Source organism: Ammodytes marinus, assembly GCF_949987685.1.
Source record: "Ammodytes marinus genome assembly, chromosome: 2".
Taxonomy (NCBI): domain Eukaryota; kingdom Metazoa; phylum Chordata; class Actinopteri; order Uranoscopiformes; family Ammodytidae; genus Ammodytes; species Ammodytes marinus.
This window is the reverse complement of record NC_137231.1, coordinates 1,291,379-1,314,897: the sequence shown is the minus strand read 5'-3', so window position 1 is coordinate 1,314,897 and position 23,519 is coordinate 1,291,379. Positions and strand designations below refer to the sequence as shown.

At 41.6% G+C, this 23,519-nt stretch overlaps 1 protein-coding gene across 1 annotated transcript in view; it reads left to right on the top strand.

The window, feature by feature from the left end:
* The first annotated feature begins 866 nt into the window (after positions 1 to 866).
* Positions 867 to 23,519, top strand: part of mamdc2a (MAM domain containing 2a) — a 163,033-nt gene continuing 140,380 nt past the window's right edge. The window contains exons 1-2 of the mRNA XM_080050121.1: positions 867 to 997; positions 1,168 to 1,296. Coding sequence (XP_079906247.1) covers positions 970 to 997; positions 1,168 to 1,296 — 157 coding nt within the window. The 5' untranslated portion in view covers positions 867 to 969. The remainder of the gene's footprint in view (positions 998 to 1,167; positions 1,297 to 23,519) is intronic.

Genomic DNA, 23,519 nt, shown 5'->3' with positions numbered 1-23,519 from the left:
AACTTCCTCCACCCACTGTAAGCCAATAATGATTGCCATCATTTCTGCTGAATAAACTGACATTTGATCTGGCAATCTTTTACCAATATTGATGTGCACATCGGACACTTCTCCTACTTCGCTGGTTGTATGGCGGGTCGCAAAGCAAAATAGGCCTATGCAATACCGCCCCCTACTGAACCGGAGTGTGAAACAAGGCTTTATAAACTTCAGCTTACATTATATTGTCTATAGGCTATACAAATTAAACTATCTAAAAAATATGATTTGTATAACCAGCGCATTAAAAAGATTAACAGCAACAACAAAAAAATTAGTGGGCTTAATCTGTAGGCCTATTGCCAAGCAAACTTTTTTTTTAGCTTTAATTGTCAGTAGTAGGCCGTTTAAAGAATGAATTCCAACGTCTAACTGCACATTATTCTTTGTAAACTCGAGGCTATAATTCATTGTTGACCATCTGTTAAAAGCTCAAAATTTGATTGACTCTTATTTTAGCCTAAACATTATGGGCTTTCTTTAGTCCAACTAGAGGGCAAATTAGCTATCTGAATCAGGGTTGAAAGCCTGGTCAGATAATAATGCCATAATTTGAACCCTGGGTCTGTGAGTCCATGATGCAACAGGGTAGGCTACATTAGCCTATATAAATCAGTTCGGACAAAGAGAGCAGCATTTAACTTGCTTGAACATGGAAATAATTCCATTTTAATAAGCCCATTAATTTATGGTGGAAGGGTGGTTGAAGCCCTGTGGGCGCGGCCCTGGCGCATCAGTGCAGATCAGCAAGCTGCTACCTGACCGCTCCTCTCCCTCTCGACCCAGGACATCCCATCTCTGCAGTGCGAATAAACCATTAGTTATAATAGTAGACTGTGGCTTTCGACGAGCTCTGGGAGACTACGTTCGTGGGTAATTGAACGGGAGACGATCAGAAAAGTTCCTCAACTCACTTCGGCGGCGGATACGATGAGTAACGTCTGTCTCAATCTCCGGGGTAAATCCGAGTAAATTAATGTTGTAGGCTAACTAGAATTTTTCCTGTGCCTCAAATTAATTCTTCTTCCATCGTAGGTCGTCATGTTAGAACTTTGTCTTTAGTTTAAAAGCAACCATAGCAAAAACATAGATGAATTTATCAGCACTGATGATTGTCTGTTGTTGCAGTGCTGCTCTTGTGCGGATTCTTCCGGGCACAGCAACAGAGTCTTCTGCCCGGGTCCTGCAACTTTGAGCTGGGCTCCTGTGGATACACGTCTGACCCACAGTATGGCAGCTGGAACATAAATGAAGAAGGTAAAGTGTCCTCATGAGCTCGGCGTTTTTGACTGAAAAAACTAGTTTGGAATGAATTAGTATTATTTATAGCTCAATTCATATAAACGACAATAAAATCCACCAATTCCATACCAAAAGTATAGCTTGTAAGCAGCTGTAGTGTAGGCTGTGCCAACACCCATTCTCTAACTACTCAAAATAACTTGGAAAATATAGACAATTGATAATCAAAAATAATTGTACACCCACTGACTAAGCCAGTCCATCACCCAAAACCATTATTCTATTAACTAAAGAGAAACATTACATTTTGAGGCTAGAGAGATGCTGTGTGACTCAGTGAGGTGGTAATAAAACACCACTTTTCAATTTTAAGTAGACTAGCTCTTTCCTTTGTTAAGAAGTAGGGCCAAGTTGAAATTTATTGTTGTTGACATCAAACATAACGTCATACCTTCCACTGGAAACTGCCATTGTGATGGTTTTTGTATAAAGCCTATTTCTACTCCAGGTAAAACCAGCATGTCTCATTTTCATCTTAATCAGCCTTCCTATGTATCATAGCTCACTACGGCAGTAGTGTCATTGAATTATCAACATTTCCAAAAAGAAAAAATCTACTCCATTCTCCTGTGAGTATTTATTTCAAGTTACTACTATGAACTACGGGATATACTTTACAGAAACGTTTTCTCTCGGTATGCACACTAATACAATAGATAATGTACATAATATGCTATGTATAATATATAATGAAGTCGCATAACGTTATATGCTGTCAGCAAAGTACAGCCGCACAGTCTAGTTAACACTGCAGGCTAATGTTATCACTGCTGTGCTGATCAGGGGCTTCATTTATAAACGTGGCGTACCCCCAGAAGACGGCGCACGCCACTTTCTACGCAAACATTGGGATTTATAAAAAACAAACTTGACGGGAGAATGTGCGGTGCTCCACGGACACTTTGACCCAGGCGTACGCACAGAAACGGGAGGAATGAGAAACTGCAACGCCAATGACAGAAGCATGGAACGCGAGACACTATGAGTTTGTGCTAAATGGATCCAAATATTACACGTCATGTCACTTATATAAGGAGTTCCTTCTGCAAATACGGATAAAGCGTTTCTTACAATGAAGAACGAATCGCCTGATTAATTGATTTCACTCCATGGAGTGAAAAATAAAATAAAACACGATTCAGGATCATATAAATGGAGATATGTTATTGCAATAAAAACATTGAAATAGCGTCTGTACTTAAGCAATTGGTCTGCATGAATGTAGCCTACCTATTCTCATTAAAATTAAGGTAAACAGCTGATTACAAATTATGTTTAGGCTACACTGATGCTGTTCTCGATGCCACAGTCAGGCAGACGGCAGTGCACAGTTTCATAGTAATCATAGGCCTACTGTACATCGCATATTGTGCAACTTTTTAATGTCTTCTAGTTAGTTTTATCTATGTTTTCCTTTATTCTTAAGCACGTTGGAACTGGGTTTTGAAAGGGGCTATGAAGTTTATCATAAACCATCCGCCGCCGTTACTGCGCCATGCAGGGATTCCCCAAATCAGTTTCTCACTGGGGGGTCTCAGTGTCCCCCGCTCGTGGCACAAACACTGATGTGTGAGGATATGCACTTTTTGGCTTCCACTTTTATGTCGGATCGCATGCACATCCTGAGTTTCTTCTGTACGCTAGCTTTCCACGTGAATCCCACGCAAGGTTTTATAAATGAGGTGATTGGTGGTTGAACTTTATCTACTGTTTTTGTTTATGCTGTTTCCAGCAACTTGTTCTGCTGCTTCAGTTGATGGACTCTCTCTCTCTCTAGAGCTTCACCCGCGGTGTAGTTTTGGGACATGTGGGTTTTCAGGACAGATAACCTACTGAATCAAAGCTAAACTTGATGTTTTCCTCTGTATAGTAGCAGAGTCCTCAACTTTTGGAAATTGTTTAGAGTGAGACAGAAGCAGATTTCCCATGCGCGAAGCATGGGATTTTTTTTTAGTTTTTTGTTTATTTATTAATTTAAAGCATAATAATGGTTTTTTACACAAGTTCAGTATAATTTATTTGTTTTAGTTAAAATATAGCCTATTGCAAGCATATAGACATATGTTGGTACCCTTAGTTGCGTTCCCAAAAAAATTCGGAAAATTTCGCCATAAGGGGGCGCCATAAACGGGAAAAGTTGTTGTCTCATAAGTAGCCGCTTAAAACTCAAGGGAGACCATCATGGGGCATACTTGAGTCTATATAAAAAATATGGCCTAGAAATAATAATGTGGGCGGGACTTATTAATAAAATTTGATTATTTTTTTTGGGCAACAATTCCAAAAAGTGTCTCTTTTTACAGACTGATAGCCTCTCCACTTTTTTACAGTGGGGGGGCTGACAATCTCTTTTTGCTCATAACTCCCCAACCAAACATCCCACATTCAAAACCTTTATATCCACAGATTCACTGAATTATGATGCACAATTTAGCATAGGCCACGTCCATTTAAGCCGTTAAGGATTATTAGCAAAATTGCAACTGCAAAACGGACTTTCCATTTCAGCTCCCACAATTTCTCTGCCATTTTTGTAACGGCTGGACAGGGAGGACACAGGCGCAGAGACAGTACCAGTTTAAGAGGGTTTATTTAGAAGGAATCTGGGGTTTTGGGCCGGGCTCTGGAGTGGCTGACAGGCATGGGGGTCCAGGAGGAAGTGCCAAGGGGAGAATCCGGGGAGACGATCAGAGGCAGGCAAGAGCAGGCAGGCAGAGGGGTCCAGGGAGGGAGAGCTGGCTGACGAGGGCTGGAGCTGGTGGCTGGAGTCAGGCTGGGAGACTGTGGCAAAAAAGAACAGAATTTAGCAACAAGCTAAATGCAGGCGGAACTACAAAAGGTCTAGGTGGCTGGAGAGTTACTGACTGGGTAACAGAGTTTACAATCTGGCAGTGTCTAGAAGGTAGGGCCGGGTATATGAAGGGCAGTTGATTGTTGATTGATGGCAGCTGTGAATGCTGGTAACTGACTCCAGCACACCTGACTCCAACCCTGCAATTACACCAGAACACAGACAAGGGTAAAGGGGAAAAAACAACACAAGGACCTGAGGCCCAAGCAGGATCATGAGGCTTGGCCCCCGGTCATAACTGCTTGCAATAGGACCCAAGAGCTCGTTGCAGAGAAAGGTTAGCGGAACCGTATGGTGAAGGTGGTGACGGTCAGGATTTATCGAAGCTATATAAAAAATTTAAATTGTTTGGCAGAGTTATAATCTGCGTTAGAAATGGAAGGTGTGGCGTGGAGCGTGTGAATTGCCTGAAATGCGTGTGTCTCACTCAGAGCCGGCCCGAGGCATAAGCGAACTAAGCGGCCGTTTAGGGCCCCCGACTGCCTGAAGGGCCCCCTCCAAAAAAAAATTTATTTTAATTTTTTTTTTTAATTTGTGTGTTTGATATTAACATCATATTATGCAAATGTGAGTTATAGAAAAAGAGGAATAAAATGTTTTGGTCTAGATAATTAATAGCCTAAAAATGTAATCAGTTCATCTGGGAGGAAATCCGAAATTATCTGATCATGTCACGTTCACATCCATGCACAGTGTGTATTGAGTTTATTTAAAAACAATTGGAAATGGGGCTGCCCTCAGTTGCCCATGCACTGTGTATAGTCTATAGCAGGGGTCCTCAAAGGGCGGACTCCGGTCCGGATCCGGACCCAAACGCAATGAAATTCGGACCGAGACAAAAATCAATATTAGGCTACAATTGTTTTCATAGTGATCCAAGCGAGATTTTATTGGCGTATGATTTCTGGATGTTTCCAATCACGTATCTGCCTCGTTGCCAATGCAAATGTCCTATCAGCGATTGTACTGTATAAAAACATCACTATGACAACTCAATTGTGGCCGTGACTGCTTTTTTTTTTTTTTTTTTCATCCGCGAGTGTTTTTTTCCTCCGCCGTCTCTCGGCTCGTTACTCAGTATGGCAGTGAAGTTAGTTTTATGTTGGCCATTTGACATTCGCGCTTCTTCGCTCCGGGTGGGTAAACCTATCGAATATTCAAATTCAAACTAACTTCACCGCGGTCACACAGCTCATTAGCTAACGGTGAGATTAGCGAACGGTGCTTTTAGTAAAGAGAAAAATCATGGCGTGCTCCAAACTTGACAAAAAGCGAAAAGTGGATTCCGAAAATCGTGAATTTAAAACAGAATGGACCGACAAATATGCATTTGTGCTGCCTGTGGGGAGCACAAAACCAATGTGTTTAATCTGTAATGAGACAGTTGCCCTTGTCAAAAGTGGAAACGTAAAACGTCATTATGAAACAAAGCATGGCCACTTCGAGCAGAACTATCCACAAAACTCCGAGGTAAGGACCACAAAAATAAGCCAAATGCAAGCATCATACCAAGCAACACGCACTATGTTAGATTCAAGATTCAAGATACTTTATTTGTCATTGTACCAAAACAACAAAATTTTGTTTACAGTTATACCCCACCAAGAGACATTGAGTGACAATAAACAAACATGGGAGACAGGAGGGATACACTGAAGAGTTGTCTAGCGTGCGCTGCGCCCCCTTAAAGTAGGAAGGATAAAGAGAACATCAGGGAAAGACAGGTTAAAAAAAATGCTACTCTCACACTCTGCTCCTTATGGGTGCGAAGTGTGTGATTAGTACAAAAACCACCTTAGCATAATAAGCAACAAGATAACGCCACAGACAAATAGAACACGTTGATAAGCACAGAGGAATGGGTTAAGGGTTCATGGGACGGTAGGTGTCACAGCCCAGGCACTAGGGGGCGTACGCGGCCGGCAGGCGCCCCGCCCGCAGCATCCGATCTGCAACGTGGGAGGGAGAGGGGGACGGAGTCAAGAAGGCTTGAGTGGTCAGGGTCATGTGTGTTATGTGTCTATGTGTGTGTGTATGTGTGTTCCGATTATCTAACTCCGTCCAGACACAACGGGAGTCAACAGACAACCTCGAGGCCCAGCCACAGATAGAGTTCACGGGAGGGGGGGTGGGTGTGGGGAGTAGAGCCTATTTCTGCATAAACATCCAGGAGAGAGAAGAGATAGATAGATAGATAGATAGATTTATTGTCATATGCACCGTTACAGCACAATGAAATTTGCCTTTTCAGTACACACCTCTCCAAGAAACATACAAGACAGTGACAATAACATGGGTGGACAGGAGATAGTGTAACTGCAGGGTCGCAGCGGTGCCGCGCCCCTCTTTCATAGGAGGAAAAGGAGAACAACAGGGAAGATAGGTCAAAAAAATGCAAATCTCGAACTACGTTCCTTATGGGAGCACAGTGCGTGATCAGTGAAAAACCACCTTAGCACAAATAAGCAACATGATAAACACCACAGACAATAAGACTCGTAGACATTGCACATTAAAGGAACGGGTTAGGGCTTTATGGGAAGGTAGGTGTCACAGCCCAGGCACCAGGGGGCGTACGCAGCCGGCAGGCGCCCCGCCCGCAGCTTCCGGTCCGCAACGAGGGAGGGAGAGGGGGACGGATTCAAGAGGGCTTGATTAGTCAGGGTTACTGTGTGCTATGTGTTTACGTGTGTGTGTGTGTGTGTTCCATGAAGCTATCTCTGTCCAGACGTAGTGGGAGTCTACAGGCGCCAGGTGTTATGAGACAGCCGTGGAGACGGCCTCGGGGCCCGGTCACAGATAGAGTTCACAGGAGAAGTAGGTGATGGGAGGGTGGGGGTAGAGCGTCTCTCCACGTAAACATCCCGGAGAGAGAAGAGATAACACCGCGCCAAGGACGGTGTAGGGAGCCGAATCGAGAGATTGTGATTTTGTTTTGGTTGAGACTAGGCGCTGGAATGAAGCCTGTCTTACAGTCACTGGTTTCCGTCTAATGATCCGAAATCCAGTGGCCTTTTCCAAGTGCCTACGGCCGGTTAATGGCAGCCATGATCGAATCCACTTTCCGAATAAGTCCAGGAATCACTTCCAGCTTGCGATTCACCTCGCTTATCACTTGAGTCTGTGCATTAACGGCCCGGCACAAACCCTCAAAGACGGGCAGCTTCTCAATGGCCTGATGTGCTGCCAACGCCTTATTACCGTTGCGGTAAATCAGGAATCCGCCAACTCCAAACAGCAGGAAACCTGATACCATGAGCCCAATGATGTAGATGTCTTCGGCGTCCTCAATGGAGAGTATTGCTAGACACATCTGGTTCCAGCCACTCCACCCGTCCCAGGTGTATCCAACAGTAAAGGTTCCATCCGGACAGGAGGCTTCTCCTTTGCCCCCTTTTCTCGTCGAGAAAATTTGGTCAATTGCAGAAAGACCCCAGCTGATCAGATCCATAATTTAGGTTTTTCGGAGGAATATGCAGAGAGACACTCGGAGGTTAGACAGAGACAGCACAAGACAGGAGAGAGCAGAGCAGGAAAGATAAGGGTTTCGGGAGGGAACAGAGTATGCGACTGCCCTCGTTGAAGTGCAGAGAAGAAGGTCGGTGCAGGGAGCTGAAATGAGAGATAGTTAATTTGTTTTGAGAATGAGACTAGGCGCTGGAATGTAGCCTGTTTTAGAGTCACTGGGTCGTAATCCAAATAGCCGAAATCCAGTGGCCTTTCAAGTCTCTACGGTCTGCTCATATTCACTTTTCTAATAAGTCCAGGAATCACTTCCAGCTTGTGATACACCTCGCTTAATACTTGAGTCTGTGCATTGACAGCCCGGCACAAGCCCTCAAAGACGGGCAGCTTTTCAATGGCCTGATGTGCTGCCAACGCCATTCTAACGTTGCGGAAGAACAGGAACCCGCAAACTCCAAACAGCAGGAACCCTGTTACCATAATCCCAATAGTGTAGATATATTCAGCATCCTCAGTGGAGAGTATTGCAAGACACAGCTGGTTCCACCTCTTCCACGCGTCCCAGCAGTATCCAGCAGCAAAGATTCCATGAGGACAAGGACCTCCTTTGCCCCCTTTTCTCGTTGATTTCTGAGTAAAGTATGTCCCAATAGTAGGCCTACTGCAGGGGTGTCCAAACTTTTTTCACTGAGGGCCACATACAGAAAAATCTACGAAGGGCCGGGCCACTTTGCAAAAATAATAATAATAATACATTTTATTTGTAAAGCACTTTTCATAAAGAATCTCAAAGTGCTACAGAAACCAGAAACGAAATAAACAAAAGACTAAGAAAAAATAAAATCAGACACGTTAAAATCAGTAGTAGATAAAACAGCTAAAAGAGATTAAGTAGCAGAGAGAGAATAAAAACAACTAGGAACGACCTAGGAAAACCTGTCTAAAAAAAAAAAAAAAAAAAAAAAAAAAGTAACACATTTATCAGGACATGTAGCTGCTCTGATGTTTAGTTTCATAGTGTCTTCGTAAATTGTAATCCTTCTTCACGGCAACACTTTCCTTGCACATTAAACAGACACATTCCCCCTCTTGTTCATATGCCAATGATACACCCAGTGTTTTCTGCCTTTGCGTCCAATGTCCAGCAGGGTGAAAATAGTATCCAGCCGAGGTCCCGACCCTCCTAGAGGGGTCCGGGGGTATGCCCCCCCGGGAGATTTTTTAAAGTTTTTAAAGTGAAATGCATGAATCTGGTGCACTTTGAGAGGGAAATTAAGAGGCTAAATCTGAAGAAATTTGTATGAAGAAAAAAAATGGAGACACTGTGTCAGATGAAATAGAAGCTATTGGAGAAGGACACATAGATTTTCCATAATAATATTAATTTAAAATAAAATATTATTCAGGGTCCTCTGGGATGGGCTTGTTGCTCTTTTTCTTTTATGGGACATATTTCTCAGTAATATAATGAGTGCATTTAAATTATTTAAAAATTAAAAGCGCCATATTACATTATATTTTTAAAATGTGCCACGGGCCAATCAATCAGTGTTTGACACCCCTGCACTAGTGGGTTAACTAAGAAATGCAAAAAAAAACAAAAAAAAAACAATTTTTTTCAAAGGGCCATATTACAGTATATTTTTAAAGTCGGCCGCGGGCCAATAAAAAGCGGGCCGCGGGCCGTAGTTTGGACACCCCTGGCCTACTGCATCCTAACTAGATTCTTTTTATCGTTGGATGTAGTATGTAGAATAGAAAAAAGAAAGAGTATGCGATTCGGAACGCAACCATATTGTTCCTGCTGCATCTCAGGATTTGATATAGCCTCTAAATTTTCCCCTCAAAGTGCACCAGATTGATGCATTTTAATTCAAAAGGCACACATTTTCTTCCGGGTGGGATGCCCCCGGACCCTCCAACAAGGACCAAGGTCCCTCCCACAGTATCCCTAAATCCTGTGAGAAAAACTGACTTCATTAATATGTTTTTACCATTAATTGTATATGTGCTGAAAAGTCAGTGTACCTGACTGGATAGGTAGGAGTGGGGGGGCCCTTTAAGAGTCTGCACCCAGTGGCCCATCATCTCATAAAACTCTACAATCTGTTTTCTTTTTGCGGGAAGCATGCACAAGCATGCACAAGAAATATGTATTAAAAAAAAAAAAAAAAAAAAAAAAATGTTTCAAGAAAATACAAAAAAAGTTGGGGGCCCCACACTAGGTCTTGAATGGGGCCCCCAGATCGTTAAGGCCGCCCCTGGCTGCAGTGTCCGGTTGCTTTACCTGAAAGTATTGTTGCATACAGTATGTGGGAGTATAGTGTCCACGTTTCTGAGGTGACCATGTAACAAGTGGGAAATTAGCGGAAAAACATGCTGTGTTGAAAGGGCGCACAATACGCACACGTCATTAACCTACGCTTAGATAAATTACAAATTGCCTGGGACTTTTTGTTGCTAGGTTTGATACCCTCATTTCAATGCAAAATGATCCACACAATACATGGTTGAAAAGGAAACCAAAGTAGTTTATTGAAACCATATGGGGGAGGGGTGACTCCGCGCTGTCTTTACTGGGCGTCTGCATCACCTGCAACGAAGGGAGATTGATTAGTGAAGCCTGTCACGCAGGCCACATGGGCTGGAGGGGGACATCTTTTCGGCTATGGCCTGCCTAACACGGTTCTTCACCGTGATGTTCTTTTTGCCCCTTGTTCCCCAGAATAAAACTCCCCGGCGCTGCCAGACCTCGTCCACTAAGACGCCCATCTCCTCCGCGGTAAACGACGGTGCCCGCTTGTTTCTTTTGCTGCCGCTTTCTTCCATTCTCACATGTGTGTGCCTATATCCACGGCCACGGGGTATATATGCGCTAATGGGCTTGATTACTACTTGGATACACTTGTTGCCACACACACACCTGCACCCACAACCCCCCCCCCCCCCCACACACACACACACACGATACATGCGTAGCCTAATTCCACCTGTGTGGGGGAGACCACGGGGCGCTGTGTGTGACGTATGTGCTGATAAAGAGGTGGGTAATCGATTCGCCTGGCATCGATTTATTCAGTTTCAGCACTACCGCGGTGGACAGCTCCCACTAAAGAGCTTCTTTCGCTTCATCTTACGGCTTCTCCAAAGATGGCACTTAAGAAGCCATCTGGGAAACACCCGTATCTTAGCGCTCCGTCTTAGGCGAACCCTTCTTTCGACCCTTCTTTGGTCCCAAAGAACGATCGAATCTGGGAAACGCGGCCAGTGTAGAGACAGAGTTGAAATGGGGCGTGACATGCAGAGAACGACCGCGGGCTGAAATCGAACCCGGGTCCGCTGCTGGCCGAGGCCCATTGGGGGACGCCCTACCAACTAAGCTAAGGGCGCCCCTGTTTACGCACATTTCAACGCAAACCTTGGCATTTATCAATTTGGAAGTGAGCATAGGGTATGCTCAAATCCCACGCCAGAGCCCTGTTTCAGGTAGCAGGTTTTACAAACTCTGGGTTTAATCCTGCGCTCTGAGTTGCTCAACTCAGAGCTGAGCAACTCTGGGTTTTGGGTTTCAGAACAGTGGATCAGCGTTGGGTCAATCAACTCTGAGCGTGTTCACTCTGGGTTGATCGCGTGCGTAAAAGCCATCGTCAATGGATCGCTGATAACATGATTCACCATGGAAACAGAAGAAACAAATGCTTGATCCTCCCACTTCTCCACTTCTCAAAAAAAAGAAAAAAAACTTCTCCGCTTCTCCCACTAGAGTAAGAAATATTAACAAATGAGTTTATGGTATGGAGAAGAATTAACTGGGATATTATCTCATAACTCTGATCTAATCACCTCGGCCATTCAGAAAAACTAAATTTTTTGTCAATAGAATCATACGCTTCCGTATGAGAAGCAAGTCTATTTTAAGAATTAAGTTATGCTTATCAGCAGCAGCAAAAGTGTATGGCGCCGCAAAGCATTGCTGACAGTGTTTTATATTCGCTGTATTATGTAGGCAACCTATAATAGCCTACTGTGCAGTAAACGGACTGTCGCTTCTTTTAAATGAGGAGTCAGACACATTAGATGACAGTTTCCATTGTAGAGCCTGATTGATGTATTACCAGATTCCTTGTCCTCTAGTGATCACAGTTTAAATTATTATATTATTTCTATATTCATATACGGCTATTTAACGAGGCTCGTCTGTGACTTTGGGATGACACAAGTGAACAGTAACGATCGCGTGCAGCCCCAGCCGCAGAATTACATTTCAACCTGACATAGCCTACATCTGTTCAGTGGCACAGACGTTAAAAAATCCCTATTAATAAAAAGAAGAATGATATAGGCCTACATACAATACAAATAGGTTTATTAATCTGAATGTAGAACATGTTCACGATGTGTAAGGTGGCCGCCATATGAACGAACGAGGGCTGAGAACAAGGCTACTGATCAGATAAATGATCGATCAAACGTAAAATCAGCAGTACATGATAAAAACATCCCGATGGAGATTTCTATGGATTGATTTTATCATGTATGCAGCGTAACAAACTCGGGGTAGCTCTAACCACCTCCCGAGCAAGTTAGACCCACGGCGTATGTTGCCGCAGTAACTGACTCTCGGTTGCGCTGAACCTGCTACCTGAAACGGAAAACCGAGAGTTTCCACTAACTCAGAGCGAACAAACTCTGGGTTGCCTCAAAACCAGCTACCTGAAACAGGGCTCAGCTCTCACCTCGTGTACGCAAGTTTGTAAACAGCATGGTCTTGCAATGCCAGCTGTGCCATGTAGCCGATGACTTTTCGGACAATTGTCAGTAAATCATATTAATGCAGTGTTTGCTCAGACGGAGATAAACATACTAATCATTTAAAAATGTGCAGTTTATGATGTGCAACTGAGTAGGAGCGCTGATTCAATAGTGCGCACACGGGCCACTTAGGAGCGCTGCATTCTAAGTGGCCTTCCTCAACATTCTATCTTGTTCCATTTTAATGAGTATCCTTATATTTAGGCTATTCCTTTTTGGACCCTGTTATTGACATGAGTGACTGAGCTCTTTGACTATGCAACATGAAAAGTTACCATCAGTATCTCTGGCTTAGGGCCCCCCTGAGCCCTCGGGCCCCTAGTTTATTGTAAGGGAATTTGGTGTGATTGATTTGAGGCTCCATGTTAACTTCTGTCTTATTTAATGCTGGTTTTTGCCAGCATTTTTAACCGTTTTTCGAAGCTGTTTTTAAAGTTTTTCTTGGTAAATACCTATACACTTTGTATAGGTATGGGAAAAGTCAAGAAGGTTGGCTGACTAACTTGTTTTGCTCATTTTACTATTCATCTGATAAAAATTAAAGTTTTCTTTGTCCTTAATTCTCTTCACCAGTGTACACCAAATTGCTTCTCTTCCATGTTTAAATCACAAAAAAAATCGGTAACACTTTATTTGAAGGCGTATACATAACACTGTCATAAGACTCATTACACTGTCATGACACCTGTCATGAACATTATGATTGGTTATGAATGGTTATGACTGTTGTCATAAAGTGTCATTCGGTAAATCATGTCCCGTGTAATGCCACATTGACATTGTATGAGATGTCTTTTTTATGACAACCTGACATAAGCTAAGACAAAATAACTTGTCGATGTCTTTGTAATGACAACCTGACATAAGCTAAGACAAAATAACTTGTCCGTGTCTTTGTAATGACAACCTGACATTAATGAAGACAAAATATCTTGGTTATGTCGACTTGACATTAACCAATAACATGACCTGTCATAAACATGTAATAGTAGGCTTAATAATAAAATGTAAAGAAACTATTTTGATGTATGTTGTAAGATTACATTAAACTGTCATATGTGGAAGGTTTTGATATTGACTGTCATGAGACCTTTATTATATTGTCATGATTGTTTCTGTTGGCCTGAAGTAAAGTGAAACAATTTGGACAATTTGTTAACATGTCATGAAGTGTTATTACACTGTCTAATGCCTTTATAACAGGCTCATGAATGATGCTGTTGGCCTAAAGCAGGGTTTCTCAACGGGGGCGGTACCGGCGTTCGTACAACCTAGGGGGGCGCTGGGACCAGGCTGGGACACGAGAGCTTTTTTTTTTTTTTTTTTTAATAAATATATTTTAAACTTTCTTAAAAATCTTATAAATCTTTTGACTGCAAAAATAGGTTACCTGAAATAAACAGCCTATTTTAACTTTTCATGTTTCTAACCCCTCGACCTCTTTTTAACTATTCTCTCCGATGTTCTGCGGTCTGCTGACTGTCACAGCCTTAGAAAAGAGAAGGCTCTGCAGACAGCCAATCAGAGGTCTTTGAGTCAGAACAACCAGCCAATCAAAGCCTTAGCGGCAGAGGAATCAGCCAATCACAGACTAGTATAATGACGTTTACTGATATTGCTAATGCTAATGCTAGCGCAGCGAGATTCAAACTTAAACTAACTATTGTCTCTGAGGTGGAGAAAACAGAGTAATCAGCCAAAGCATGGAGTTAACTAACACACAAGCAGAACCATGTTAAAGACACAACCCTCATATGTTGGAGAGGGACGATATACTAAACGCTGTGCACCGCAAGAGGCTCACTGAAGCCCTGTACAGCAGCCCTATGACAGCAACAAAGCACAGCTACGTCATGAGCGCTAGTTCGCGGGATAACAGTTCAACAACCAATGAAAACGTACACAATTCATTGTAACATATTCAACTTTAATAACATAACATAAACAAACATGGCGGATAGCAAGAAAAAGTGCCGGCAGTACAATGCCAATTACATTAGTTATGGATTTATCCCGTCACCGATGAACACCACTTTACCAATGTGCCTGCTCTGCGATCAGGTGTTCTGGTGGTGTACGCGGACCACTTGAAGGCCGTCAAGGCTGATATGGAGGTCCGCTTCAGCGATCTGGACCAGTTGGCCGTTCCTGATTGGGTGATGGAGCCGCTCCAACACGACGCAGCCAGCAGCGAGGAGGCCATCCAAGAGAGCCTCATTGACCTCCAGAATGACACTGAGGCGATGGCCACGTTTCGCACCTCTGGTTGGCGAGCATTGTGGATAGCACACGGACAGCGTTTCCCTCTGTTGTGGGAGAGAGTCCACCTTCTCCTCCTCGCTTTCCCCACGTCCTATCTCGTTGAGCAGGGATTCAGCCAAGCACTGCACATGCAGTCAAAATATCGCAACCGTCTCAACCTGGTCAGCTCTGGTGCTCTTCGATTGAAATTGACGTCTCAGTGTCCCAACGTCAAGGCGCTGGCAGCGGGCCACCAACCACAGGGCTCTCACTAATTTATTATCCAGCTGCTCTGAGCGTCTTCACAAAATGACCGTTGCATTTTACATCCCCAACTTAAATAGGCCTAATTAGGCCTCGTGCACGTTCTGTTTCGTGATTGGTTGAACAGTTAACGGTTATTCACCTCATAATTAATACAATGTGCATGCTGTTCACGTGATGTGCACCTGTTTTTTTCCATTATAAAATGACACATGTTGTTACCTACGTTTAATGTTTCTATTGATTAAAAAGAAAAAATAGATTACAACCAATGCTGATAGTGTTTTTTCTTTTTATGCAACCAGCCACCTGACAGTGGGTTAAATCTGCCTATCATAGAACAGGCTCATATTGGGAATTTTTTTAAATAATTCTTATAAGAAACCAAAACAGCACAGAAAATATTTTTTATTGTTGATAGAGGATGTAGCCAAAACATATTCTTAATTGTGTGTGTGTGTGTGTGTGTGTGTGTGTGTGTGTGTGTGTGTGTGTGTGTGTGTGTGTGTGTGTGTGTGTGTGTGTGTGTGTGTGTGTTTGTGTTTTTTTTTTTTGGGGGGGGGGGGCGCTAGAGTATCTCAGTAAGGTTAGGGGGGCGTTTGCTCAAAAAAGGTTGAGAACCACTGGCCTAAAGTAAAGTGAAACTATTTGGACAGTTCATTAACATGTCATGAAGCGTTATTACTAGGGCTGTCAAAATTATCGCGTTAACGCAGGGTGATTAATTTCTGGAATTAACGCATTAATTTTTTTATCACAATTAATGCATGTGCAGAATGATCCGTGCCGTGCATCCCACCGGCTCTGTACTACAGTCAGTCTAACGTTGTGACTGCCCCAGGATCAGTAGCTGCGCGCAGCCAAACATAACAGCACGCTAGCCCATGCCGTGTTTTAAACTACTAACAGTCACGTCTGTGTCGGGGGCATAGATAGTATATAAAATCAACTGCCGCGGGTGATAGTTGATGTCGGGAGCAACAGGAGGAGAAACATTGTCCGCTCTGTTCAGAGCCCGCGAGGACACAAACGTCTGCAGTTTTCAGAGGTGTGTGTGAGTAGACATCAACATAACGTCGGCTTCCTGGCACACATGAACAGTCCCCTAGGAAGTGTTTGCACGTACACACACACACACACACACACACACCGCGGACTTTATTCAAGTTGTATTCAAGAATGCACAACCTATAGATTCACAAAATAAATGCCATTATATAGCCTATATTTGCCCAAAGACATAGTAAAGAGACAGACCAATTGAATTATGGTGTGGTAGGTATATATTTTAGTTTGATTTAAATTTATTTTCAGTATAAAAACCATCATTTTGATTTTCAATTAATAAGAATAGTCATTTTAAATGTACATATCCACCTTCTGTCCTTTATCTTTCCGTTCATACAACAATATACAGAAAAAATTGGAATTTTTCAGGCATTTTTCGAATGGTAAAATTAATCGTGATTAATCCACAGAATCCTGTGATTAATCATTAATCAATTAAACATTTTAATCGTTTGACAGCCCTAGTTATTACACTCTCTAATGCCTTTATAACATGCTCATGAATGATTCTTTTGGCCTCAGGTAAAGTGAAACAATTTGTACATTTCATTAACATGTCATTAAGTGTTATTACACTGTCTAATTTTGACATTGACTGCCATGAGACCTTTATTATACTGTCATGAAGTATTGACTTCACCTCAAAGTGAAACAATTTGGACTTTTCAGAAAATATTATTACACTTAATTATACACACAACAGTGTTAACTGCAGTAGTATCCACTTTATAGATGTAACATGAAGCATGTCAGTATTACATGTGGAAAATACCTTAACAAAAGCAATATAAGTCAAGACAGTCTGTTTTATTTGCTTTGAGACACTAAACAAAAATATAAACGCAACACTTTTGTTTTTGCTCCCATTTTTCATGAGATGGACTTAAATATCTAAAATTCATTCCAGATACACAATTGTACCATTTCTCTCAAACATTGTTCACAAATCTGTCTAAATGTGTGATAGTGAGCACTTCTGCTTTGCTGAGATAATGCATCCCACCTCACAGGTGTGCCACATCAAGATGCTGATCTGACATCATGATTAGTGCACAGGTGTGCCTTAGACTGTCCACAATAAAAGGCCACTCTGAAATGTGCATTTATTTGCTTTATTGGGGGTCTGGGGACTCAGAACCAGTCAGTATCTGGTGTGACCACCATTTGCCTCATGCAGTGCAACACATCTTCTTCGCATAGAGTTTATCAGATTGTCAATTGTGGCCTGTGGAATGTTGGTCCACTCCTCTTCAATGGCTGTGCGAAGTTGCTGGAGACGGCTTATGGTGGAGAAATGAACATTCAATGCACGAGCAACAGATCTGGTTGACATTCCTGCTGTCAGCATGCCAATTGCACGCTCCCTCAATGCTTGTGGCATCTGTGGCATTTTGCTGTGAGACAAAACTGCACATTTCAGGGTGGCCTTTTATTGTGGACAGTCTAAGGCACACCTGTGCACTAATCATGATGTCAGATCAGCATCTTGATGTGGCACACCTGTGAGGTGGGATGGATTATCTCAGCAAAGCAGAAGTGCTCACTATCACACATTTAGACAGATTTGTGAACAATGTTTGAGAGAAATGGTACAATTGTGTATCTGGAATGAATTTTAGATCTTTAAGTCCATCTCATGAAAAATGGGAGCAAAAACAAAAGTGTTGCGTTTATATTTTTGTTGAGTATACATACTCTTAAAACAGAAATAAGAACTACTTTAAAATGAAATGCACTTTCCAGTCCTTAAATGAACAATCCAAAGAATAAAACGGTGGTTTTAAAATAAACAATATATGTTATAATGGCTGCTAAAAATCACCAGGAAGAGATCAGCTTAAACACAAAAGGAGGGCAAATGACATTCAAACGTTGTGGGCCTGTTAGCTTCAGCATGTAACTAGTGCAAAATTGTAAGTGAATAAGGTTCTTAAACAGGCAATAAAAGATACATAAAATAAAAGAGACTGTGAAGGCTTACTGCCCTGGCAGTGCGTAGTATGGAGCATGACAGCCAGCTAACATTTAAAAGCCCAATAAAGAATAAAAGACACAAGGCTTGACTTGTCTTGTTTCTTCGTGAATCTTGTATTTGTAGGTTTTTCTTTGTAAAACTGTAACATAGACATGAAAAAATAAATCAATATACACACGGACGGTACCAGACCTATACAGACAGTAGACAAAACACAGTAAGTAGTATATGGTAAGTATACCAGTGGCGTCGCTAGGCTGTTTTATTCGGGGCTAAAGCCCCGGATCTAATTTGATTAGCCCCGAATCTAATTTTGAAAAAAAAAAAAAAAAATCGAATTTCCGACGGTCCTTGAACGCCCCTCATTTACCAGAACAGACGAGCAACAAGTGTGTCAGTACACTTCAGCAGCCAGCCAGTCTCTCAGTGTTTACAACAGGTGAGTAGTGAGCACAAGCCCTAGATTTCACAATGTCTTTACTATATGTCAGTAATTCAAATGTCTGTAAACGTTTTGAAAACCTTACTTATGGTAAATGTACTTGTACTTTGTCTGCGGCTAGAATGCTCTAGCTAGCTAACGTCAGTGACTGTATTAGTGTGATGGTACCAGAGGCATTAAGCCTGCTACTACTATATCTATTAAAATGCGTATTTTCGTGCATAATTCTTCGCGCGCATCGCCGTGACCGGCCTGGGCTAAGCCCCGGATCTCTCATAAACCTAGGAACGCGACTGAAGTATACACACAGCTATGCTATTCCTATTTAAGTATTAAACAACACGTGACTGTAAAAACACAGCTTAGCATGTATGACAAAGTATAGTGAGCTAGCAAACAATTAGCTTCTGTAGTAGTCTACCTGCTAGCTAACAGAGCCACATGTGCAATCAAATAAACATACGAGTAGCTTACTTTACATTCTTACACCTGAAAGCTAATGTTAACATTACACACTATCAACACTTACAGACAAATAGTCTCCAAGGCAAAGGCGTAATAAAGAAATACTCAGCAGCATGTATAGGCTATGATGTCCCTATAGACTGCACAAAACTGTGTAAGCTAGGCTACTACCGGAGATTTGGCGCTAGATCCTGTATGCAACACGTGAGGGCTCAATCTGATGCTTTTTCCAAAAACCAAGATAAAATGAAAATATTAAAACTTCATATTTACTTAGAAAAACTGCTATACAACAATAATTACTGACTTATTTTTAAGGCAGCACAGACTGTCTTGACATATTGCAATTGCAATTATTGTTATATAGCAGTTTTTCTAAGTGAATATGAAGTGTTAATATTTTAATTTTATCTTGTTTTTTGGAAAAAGTGTCAGAGTGAGCCCTCACATGTTTCATACAGGATCTAGCGCCAAATCTCCAGTGTTCCATGGTTTCATGTAGCCTACATTTTGTTCACATTTGTATGCAGACTACAGGAACAGCATAGCCTACAGATAAATGCTGCAGGGTATTTCTTTATAACGCCTTTGCCTTGGAGACTATTTGTCTGTAAATGTTGATAGTTTGTAATGTTAACATTAGCTTTCGGGTGTAGGAATGTAAAGTAAGCTACTTTTATGTTTATTTGATTGCACTTGTGGCTCTGTTAGCTAACAGGTAGACTACTACAGAAGCTAATTGTTTGCTAGCTCACTATACTTTGTCATACATGCTAAGCTGTGTTTTTACAGTCATGTGTTGTTTAATACTTAAATAGGAATAGCATGTGTGTATACTTACCATATACTAGTTACTGTGTATTGTCTGCTGTCTGTATAGGTCTGGTACTGTCTGTGTATATTGATTTATTTTTTCATGTCTATGTTACAGTTTTACAAAGAAAAACCTACCAATACAAGATTCACGAAGAAACAAGAAAAGTCAAGCCTTGTGTCTTTTATTCTTTATTGGGCTTTTAAATGTTAGCTGCTGTCATGCTCCATACTACGCACTGCCAGGGCAGTAGGTCTACACCAGGGGTGTCCACACTTTTTTCACTGAGGGCCACATACAGAAAAATCTACGAAGGGCCGGGCCACTTTGCAAAAATAATAATAATAATAATAATAATAATAAATTTTATTTGTAAAGCACTTTTCATAAAGAATCTCAAAGTGCTAAACAAAAGACTAAGAAAAAATAAAATCAGACACGTTAAAATCAGTAGTAGATAAAACAGCTAAAAGAGATTAAATAGCAGAGAGAATAAAAACAACTAGGAACGACCTAGGAAAACCTGTCTAAACCAAAAAAAAAAAAAAGTAACACATTTATCAGGACATGTAGCTGCTCTGATGTTTAGTTTCATAGTGTCTTCGTAAATTGTAATCCTTCTTCACGGCAACACTTTCCTTGCACATTAAACAGACACATTTCCCCTCTTGTTTATATGCCAATGATACACCCAGTTTTTTCTGCCTTTGCGTCCAATGTTCAGCAGGGTGAAAATAGTATCCAGCCGAGGTCCCGACCCTCCTAGGGGGGTCCGGGGGTATGCCCCCCCGGGAGATTTTTTAAAGTTTTTAAAGTGAAATGCATGAATCTGGTGCACTTTGAGAGGGAAATTAAGAGGCTAAATCTGAAGAAATTTGTATGAAAAAAAAAATGGAGACACTGTGTCAGATGAATTAGAAGCTATTGGAGAAGGACACATAGATTTTCCATAATAATATTAATTTAAAATAAAATATTATTCAGGGTCCTCTGGGATGGGCTTGTTGCTCTTTTTCTTTTATGGGACATATTTCTCAGTAATATAATGAGTGCATTTAAATTATTTAAAAATTAAAAGCGCCATATTACATTATATTTTTAAAATGTGCCACGGGCCAATCAATCAGTGTTTGACACCCCTGCACTAGTGGGTTAACTAAGAAATGCAAAAAAAAAAAAAATTATATATAAATATTTTTAAAGTCGGCCGCGGGGCCGTAGTTTGGACACCCCTGGTCTACACAGTCTCTTTTATTTTATGAATCTTTTATTTACTTCAACCTGATCTAATGTATATTTCTGTTATTATTGTGTGTGCTAATAGCTCTATGATTTGCTGATCTGCAATCTGCCTGTTTAAGCACCGTATTCACTTACAAGTTTGCACTAGTTATATGCTGAAGCTAACATGCCCACAAAGTTTAAAAGGTGAGTGCCATTTGCCCTCCTTTTGTGTTTAAGCTGATCTCTTCCTGGTGATTTTTAGCAGCCATTATAACATATATTATTTATTTAAAACCACTGTTTTATTCTTTGGATTGTTCATTTAAGGACTGGAAAGTGCATTTGATTTTAAAGTAGTTCTTATTTCTGTTTTAAGTGTATGTATATATGTTTTGTTTAGTGTCTCAAAGCAAATAAAACAGACTGTCTTGACTTATATTGCTTTTGTTAAGGTATTTAACAAAATGGAACATTTAGAGTCTAACCAGCTGCTTCATCCACAGCAGTTTGGGTTTAGACAGAAATACTCAACTGAAACAGCTAATTGTTATTTGCTTGAAAACATAAAAGCTTCAATGGATAAAGGAAATGTTGTTGGGGCAGTGTTCCTAGACCTAAAAAAGGCCTTTGACACGGTAAACCACAGTACTCTAATGAACAAGTTAAAAAAGTTCAAAATGTCATCAGAAGCTCTGCAGTGGTTTACATCTTACCTGGAGGGGAGAGAGCAATGTGTCAGGGTCAATGGGGTCAGGTCCCATCTGCGTGCCAGCAGCATGGGAGTACCGCAAGGGTCTGTACTTGGTCCACTGTTGTTTTCTATGTACAGGTCCTTCTCATATAATTAGCATATTGTGATAAAGTTCAATATTTTCTGTAATGTACTGATAAACATTAGACTTTCATATATTTTAGATTCATTACACACAACTGAAGTAGTTCAAGCCTTTTATTGTTTTAATATTGATGATTTTGGCAAAAAAATTAAGAAAAACCAAAAATCCCTATCTCAAAAAATTAGCATATTTCATCCGACCAATAAAAGAAAAGTGTTTTTAATACAAAAAAGTCAACCTTCAAATAATTATGTTCAGTTATGCACTCAATACTTGCTCGGGAATCCTTTCGCAGAAATTACTGCTTCAATGCGGCGTGGCATGGAGGCAATCAGCCTGTGGCACTGCTGAGGTGTTATGGAGGCCCAGGATGCTTCGATAGCGGCCTTAAGCTCATCCACAGTGTTGGGTCTGGTGTCTGTCAACTTCCTCTTCACAATATCTCACAGATTCTCTATGGGGTTCAGGTCAGGAGAGTTGGCAGGCCAATTGAGCACAGTAATACCATGGTCAGTAAACCATTTACCAGTGGTTTTGGCACTGTGAGCAGGTGCCAGGTCTTGTTGAAAAATTAAATCTTCATCTCCATAAAGCTTTTCAGCAGATGGAAGCATGAAGTGCTCCAAAATCTCCTGATAGCTAGCTGCATTGACCCTGCCTTTGATAAAACACAGTGGACCAACACCAGCAGCTGACATGGCACCCCAGACCATCACTGACTGTGGGTACTTGACACTGGACTTCAGGCATTTTGGCATTTCCTTCTCCCCAGTCTTCATCCAGACTCTGGCACCTTGATTTCCGAATGAAAAGTACTTTGAACCACTGAGCAACAGTCCAGTGCTGCTTCTCTGTAGCCCAGGTCAGGCGCTTCTGCCGCTGTTTCTGGTTCAAAAGTGGCTTGACATGGGGAATGCGGCACCTGTAGCCCATTTCCTGCACACGCCTGTGCACGGTGGCTCTGGATGTTTCTACTCCAGACTCAGTCCACTGCTTCCGCAGGTCCCCCAAGGTCTGGAATCGGCCCTTCTCCACAATCCTCCTCAGGGTCCGGTCACCTCTTCTGGTTGTGCAGCGTTTTCTGCCACACTTTTTCCTTCCCACAGACTTCCCACTGAGGTGCCTTGATACAGCACTCTGGGAACAGCCTATTCGCTCAGAAATTTCTTTCTATGTCTTACCCTCTTGCTTGAGGGTGTCAATGATGGCCTTCTGGACAGCAGTCAGGTCGGCAGTCTTACCCATGATTGCGGTTTTGAGTAATGAACCAGGCTGGGAGTTTTTAAAAGCCTCAGGAATCTTTTGCAGGTGTTTAGAGTTAATTAGTTGATTCAGATGATTAGATTAAGAGCTCGTTTAGAGTACCTTTTCATGATATGCTACTTTTTTGAGATAGGAATTTGGGGTTTTCATGAGCTGTATGCCAAAATCATCAGTATTAAAACAACAAAAGACCTGAAATATTTCAGTTGGTGTGCAATGAATCTAAAATATATGAAAGTTCAATTATTATCATTACATTATGGAAAATAATCAACTTTATCACAATATGCTAATTATATGAGAAGGACCTGTATATCAATGACCTACCAAACTGCTGTCCGGGGTCCAACTGTCAAATGTATGCTGATGACACTGTTATCCATGTGTCCAGTAAAACACCCAGCTTAGCAGGTGAGCACCTGACACAAGCATTACTCAGCATCTCCAAATGACTTGAG